Below are 7,078 nucleotides of genomic sequence, written 5' to 3' on the forward strand. Positions count from 1 at the left end.
TCTCTCTACACACAGGATCTTTTTCCAGTGCTGGTGGTCAGTACACAGTGCCACCACTATGTGACTGCTTAAAACAGTGATGTCACTTGTTTGGAAGAGAACACCTGTAAACCAAATTTTCTTTGGTAGGAAACAAACCCTCTCATTTGCAGTTGGTGCCAACCTTCTGAAGGACCATTTGGCAAAACTGACCAGAATTACAGACACAAATAACTATGCTTATGCCACTATTTCAGCTCTGCAATATTCTCTTCACAGATCAGACCTGTGCAATGAAAAGCGTGAAAAGTGATTCCATGTGGCCTTGCTTGTAAAAGAAAGGGACAAAAAAACCACTTGAGTGCTCAATAACTGAGACTGGTTTAAAAAGCTTCTAAACAACATGTAGCTGTGAAAAACAACACAGCTCTGTACTGATAGGGAGTCTTCAAGAAAAATTAAATGAAGAAAAGCAAGGTGCAAAGTCGCATGAAACTATACATAACAGGGGAGGTTATGGGAGACAGGAGGGGCTTCTCACTGGGAGCTTTTCATTTTTTTGTTTTTTAAGCATGTCAATGTTCCTTACTCAAAAAACTTAAAAAGATGTGATGCATACACACGCATACAAATGTACATAATATACGTATAATAATGTGTTGCAGTGTGACACCCATGATCGTCAATGTGAAAAAGAGGAAGACCCTCGATGGCATGGGTTGACACAGTTGCTGCAGCGATGCTCAAACACAGCCATGACTGTGAGGATGGCCCGGGACTGGGTTATGCTGCGTTCTCCTGGACAGGGTGAGCTGGGGCTGACAGGACGGCACCTAACAACAAAAACACTTTAAAATAAGCAAGTTAAGGTGGGAACGTACCCACTTCTGAAAGAGAAAAGAGGAAAAAGAAGAGCAGAGGAAGGAGAGGGGTGGTGGCAGAAGGAAGCACTTTGTAAACTAAACCAAACAAAACCTCAACTGTGGCCTTCAAGTCGATTTCAACTCACAGCGACCCTATGGGACAGAGGAGAACGGTCCCCTAGGGAGTCCAAGACCGTAACTTTTACTGAAGCAGACTGCCACATCTTTCTCCTGCAAAGCAGCTGGTAGGTTTGAACTGCCAACCTTTTGGTTAGCAGTTGAACGTTTAACCACTGCTCCACCAGGGCTCCTTTTTTATAAACTAAGATACAAAGGAAACATTTTTCATAGGAGTGGTAGGAAAAACACAATGGAACAAAGTGAGAAAACTTTAGCTCTCATTTCACCTTTATTCCTTATAATGAACAGGGATGTTGATGGATCACTGAATATGGTTAATCTTTAGTGTTGTAAGTCAGAAAAGTGGGGAGAATACTTTCCCTGCCGATCTCCAAGAAATTCTAAGGCTCAAATGAAAAATAACATGTTAAGCATGAAAATCATAGGGGGAAAAAAAACAACACTCTGCCACTGAGTCCATTCTGATTCATGGCAACCCTATAGGACAGAGTAGAACTGTTCACTGGGTTTCCAAGGCTGTAAATCTTTATGGAAGCAGACTGCCTCATCCTTCTCCCATAGAGTGGCTAGTGGATTCAAACCACTGACCTTCTGCTTAGCAGCCAAATGGTTAAATCACTATGCCACCAGAGCTCCTTATAAACCATAAACTATGATATACACTGAAGGTATATCGATTTTATTAAAAGGGTAACTTGTCAGTAATATACACAATATAAGATTTTGACACTTTTTTTCCTATTCCAGGTTCTTCACAAAAATAACATATCACTAGTAATTTCACATTCTTGTAACAGTCAGGGTATCAGTTAAATAAGAGCTAGGACACTGTAGAACCTGATGAGATCCTTCTCCAGAAGTACAACGCCCCACACTGCTCTTACTCACCTGATTAGAACCAGCATCAAAGCTATCAGGAAGAAACTCGACCTGGCGGATGGCTCGGACTTTAGGAGGCATTTGGATAACTCTAAATAGCTGTTTAGCCTCCAAGCACCACAGATGAAGATGACTGGATTTGCCTGCAGCAGCTAGGATTCGCCCATCTCTACATAACAGAAAGGAAAGGAAGACTAGGCAGACCGTTTACAGCAGTGCTGTCCAACAGAACTCCCTGTGATGCCAGCAATGTTCTGAATCCACACTGCCCAATAGGGTAGCCATGAGCCACGTGTCATGAAGTGAGCACTTGAAATGTGGCTACTGCCACTGCCAAAAATTTTTATTGTTATTTGGGTAAAAGTTGACAGGGCAAATTCATTTTCCATTCACCAGTTCATACACATTTTGTCTCACGACATTGACTGCAATTTCCCACAATGTAACAGCTCTCTTCCCACTTCGTCCCCGTAGTTACCTCTTCCCTGTGTCCTTCGCTTCCATGTACTCCCACCCCACAAGCTGTCTCTCTGTGCAAACACTGCCCTTCTGTTCTCCCATGCTTGATTGCTCCAAGCAGTGTATCTACCCATGTCCCAGGACACGGTGGGCAGTGCGAACTTCACGCAAAGTGCAATGGAAAGCCTCTGAAGGGTTTTAAATAGGGAAGGAACAGGTTCTAAGTGAATGATTTTAAAAGACCAGTTCATTCACTCTAGGAAATGAGACTGAAAACAGGGAAACCAACTCAGAGGCTAAGACAATGGTCCAAAAGGGAGTTGGGATTAGGGTACCAGCAATGACAACAGACAAAAACACTGTGTTCTCCCTGTGTTCGTACTTGAAGTTTTCCACAGTAGAGTTAAAAGAAAAAATAAGGTTCTGCAGAGCACATCTAAATTAGAAGGGTGCTTTCTTTCATGTGACAATAAGCTAGCAAATAAAAATCTGTAAAATTTCACAAGTTAAAGCTCTCGAACATTCTTAGTGTTCTAAAGTGCACATTACCTGGTCACAGCAAACACTCTGTATAATACACTAGAGCTTTCCGGTGGAGCTGGTAATTGGTACTTGCAGGAAAGAGTATCACATTCCCAGGCGAAGATGGAGTTATCTTTAAAACAGCTGAGGATGGTATTGCTCAAGGGTAGAAAGAAAACCTAACAGAGGGAGACAACAAGTTACCACTCCCATCCCAATCATGTTGCTGCTGGGTGCCATCAAGTGGAGGCTGACTCACAGCACCCTGCAGGACACATGAGAACTGCCCTGTAGGGTTTCCAAGGCTATAACTCTTATGGAAGCAGACTTCCACAGCTTCCTGTGGAGCGGCTGGTAGTTCTGAATTTAAAATTACATAAGCAGCCAATTTTTCTTTTCTAAACTTATCACTTCTAAAACTGGGAGCTCTGATGGCATAGTGCCTAAAGCATTTGACTACTAATCAGAAGCCTGGCTGTTCAAACCAACCAGCCAGTCCCTTGGAAGGAAGACTGGGCAATCTACTTCCGTAGTGATACCACCTCAGAAACCCAAGGAGGGGTCGCTATGAGTTGGATCCGACTCGATGGCAGTGAGTCTTTTGTTTGTTTGTTTGTTCAACCTATCACTTCTTAAAGCATTGTTGTTGTTGTAGTTGTTTGCCGTCGAGTCGCCCCCGACTCATAGCGACCCCTCCTTGGGTTTCCGAGGCAGTATCATTACGGAAGTAGGATTGCCCAACCTTCCTTCCGAGGAGTGGCTGGTGGGTTTGAACCGCCAGCCTTCTGGTTAGCAGTCAAGTGCCTTAGGCACTATGCTACCAGAGCTCCTTCTTAAAGCATAGGGAAAAAAAAATTTGCAATGTATGACAGAGGATAATACTGTCTTTTCATTGGTGATTTAAACTAAAAAGAAATGGGAAAGCTCTTTAAATAAAATATAGGTGACTATAGTAACAAGGCAATTTACAAAATTCTAAGTAACAATTTAAAGAGATTTAACCTTATAATAAAAGATTCAATGAAAATTATGAGGTAACATTTTATATATATCTAATTTGTTTTAAAAAATAACGTACACACATACATATACACAAACTATATAGATGTGTATGTGTGTATGTATACATATATATACATGCAAATATAAAATATTTATCAATTATACTAATATAAACATTACAGCCAAAAAAATCCCACTGCCATCCAGTTGATTCTGACTCATAGAAACCCCCACAGGGTTTCCAAGGCTGTAAATCTTTACAGAAGTAGGTTGCCCCATCTTCCTCCTCTGGAGCAGCTGGTGGGTTTCAATTGACAACCTTCTGATAAACACTATGTTGTGTTGTTGTTATTAGGTGCTGCTGAGTCGGCTCCACCTCCTAGTGACCCAGTGTGCAACAGAAGGACACACTGCCTGGTTGTGTACCACCCTTACAGTCTTTGCTGTACCTGAGCCCTCGTCGCAGGCACTGTGTCAGCCCACCTGGTGGGGGTCTTTCCCTTTTTCACTGACCCTCCACTTCACCCAGCATATCCTTCTCCAGGGAATGGGCCCTTCTGACAACATGACCCAAGCTGTAAATCCTAATACTGATCAATGCTAAACATAATAAATGTTTGTGAAAGCATGAGGACATGGCACTGTCATTGTTGCTAGGAGTAAAAAGAATGAATGTACACCATGTCCTACAAGCCTTAAAAATGTATGTTTCTTCTAACCTAGCCAATCTACTCCTAAGAGTTAATAGTTTGGAAATAATCGACATCATGCTTAAAATAAACATATATAAATATTTGTTAAACATTATTTACATGAGTAAAAAGTTGAAAATAAGTCTATGATCAAATTTAATTGCAGACTGAATTTATTCAATGGACAACTGAGACTGACAGTAATTGATACCAAAGCTGAAAACAGTATCATTTTATTCTCCCAATTTTCAATTTTCTGTTACATAAGCAAGAAATAATGCTTCCTTTTTAAGACACAAAATTGTCACTGAAATTGACTAATATTTTCTCATAAGATTTTCAATGGCCTCCAATATAATTTTGTGTGTCATCTGCGTAAAGGACACCCACATACACAAGGCACTATGGAACATACTGGTTAATTAAATCAACCTACTCAGAACCAACCATGACAAGACACAACAATTGCTAACAACCACATTAGGTGTTCCTGACTTTTGCCCTAGGCTCACTGTGTTATTAAGATTCCCAACACGGAGATCTTATAGAAAGACTTTGCAATGAATACATTATAATTTATACTGAATGCATTACAACTTTGTTTCAAATCTGATGCCAAAAGAGTTAAGAACATTTTTATTATGATTAGCAGTCATTTTTCTAAAAAAGTAATAAAGTTTATTCCTAAGGGGAGAAGCAAAAGCTTAAAAGTTAATGAACATCAACTGCTATTTTGGGGAAAGAGCTGTGATAGATTACTGCCTACATGATTATTCATTACTAGATTTGTGATTTTAATTACTAGATTTTAATGATTATAAAATTGTTGCTAATGAAACATATCATTATTATTTAGACAGTGTCATCTCCTGACAAATCTAAAGAGCTTGGGGAAAACTTCAAAGACATTTATAAGATACACTTTTTAGGGGGTTGGGTCAAGGCAAGGAGCCCTGGTGGTGCAATGGTTAAGGTGCTCGTATGTGTACTGAAATGTCGGTGGTTAGAACTCACCAGCTGTTCCTCAGGAGCAAGATAAGGCAACCTGCTTTCGTAAAGATTTACAGCCTTGGGAACTCTATATGGCAGTTCCACTCTGTCCTACAGGATCATTATGGCAGTGGGTTTGGGTTTTTTGGTAGGGATCAAGGCTAGAGCTATGGTTTTTCCTTCTAGAATATGAATTAAACCAAGAACACCAAACCCACTGCCATTGAGTCAGTTCTGACTCATAGCGACCCCTCCTTGGATTTCTGAGGCAGTACCTCTATGGAAGTAGATTGCCCAATCTTCCTTCTATGGAGTGGCTGGTGGGTTCTGAACTGCCAACCTTCTGGTAAGCAGTCAAATGCCTTAGGCACTATGCCACCAGAGCTCCTAGAATATGAGTTAGGCTTTCCAATTCATTTTGGAGTTGTATGTTAGCTCTTCTCAAAATTTAAAGTCAAACGTATACTCTACAATAATTTAGTACACAGAGACCATTTGAATTAAGTTCAATAACACATTATTAATTTTTTTTTAATATTCATCACAAAGCCTTTTCAGATACATACTGAACATACCAAAAGAAACAAACACTGCCATCGACTCGATCCCAGCTCATGGCAAGCCCTCCTCAGGTTTCTGAAGCAGTATCTCTACAGAAGTAGACTGTCCAATCTTCTTGGTGAGGAGTGGCTGGTGTATTTATTCCAAACTTGCTAACTAAAGAGCTCAATTCCTTTCTCCACGAATCAACAAAAGAACCAGAATTTATAATTCTGAAGAGGTGTGGCTGGTGTACCTGAGTATTCTAGTATGGAAGGGTGGAAGAGCTTTTGAGTAAGACAGGCTTGGCTGTAAATTGAAAGTCTGTAAATTGAAAGTATTTATATGCTATGTGACACTGTCAAGTTACTTAATGATTCTAAACTTCAGTTTACAAGTGGAGATAACAGTATCTTCCATTTAGAATTATTTAATCTTAAAAGAGCATACAAAGTGCTAGGCACACACAGGCTACAAGCAACACCTGGTGCCCACTGCTGTCAGTATTGATTACAGCGAGCGTTACGTACAAAGACTAGTGGGAAGAGCTAGGAGCGGTAGGTTCTTTAAAATACTGCAAAATTAAAGGATCAGAGTTCCTTATCAGAAACCTTCAGGGCCAGAAGTGCTTCAGGATTCAGAATCATTTCCTGGATCAGAAAGGTTAATACAACACATACTGTGCGAGGTAACGTAGAACCACCAGGGGGCCAGGGACGACACATACTAAAACATTCACAGTTCAACCTCCAGTCCACAGGTTAGGTTTGGAGGCCCAATGAATTCAGGTCAGACCAGATTTTGTCACCAAACATTTCTTTAAGAAACTTTGGGTTTTGGAGGGCGTTTTTTATTTTTATTTTTGAAATGCCAGTAAGAAGTTGTACATCTATATAATCTAGTTCAAAATAAAAATACTGTATTTACGTTACAGCCTTTTAAGGACACGTTGAACTGCACTGAGGGAGACAACCCCGTGATAGGTCAGATAACAATAACAACAACAGAAGT

At 40.4% G+C, this 7,078-nt stretch overlaps 1 protein-coding gene across 1 annotated transcript in view; it reads right to left on the reverse strand.

The window, feature by feature from the left end:
• TBC1D31 (TBC1 domain family member 31) overlaps positions 1–7,078 on the reverse strand; it is a 50,658-nt gene that overhangs the window by 32,273 nt on the left and 11,307 nt on the right. The window contains exons 5-6 of the mRNA XM_007943431.1: positions 2,871–3,022; positions 1,872–2,031 (exon numbers count right to left, since the gene is read on the reverse strand). Of these exons, the coding sequence (XP_007941622.1) occupies positions 1,872–2,031; positions 2,871–3,022 (312 nt within the window). The remainder of the gene's footprint in view (positions 1–1,871; positions 2,032–2,870; positions 3,023–7,078) is intronic.

The sequence above is a fragment of the Orycteropus afer genome, unplaced genomic scaffold, assembly GCF_000298275.1.
Source record: "Orycteropus afer afer isolate SDZICR_OR568_19922 unplaced genomic scaffold, OryAfe1.0 scaffold00106, whole genome shotgun sequence".
Classification (NCBI taxonomy): domain Eukaryota; kingdom Metazoa; phylum Chordata; class Mammalia; order Tubulidentata; family Orycteropodidae; genus Orycteropus; species Orycteropus afer.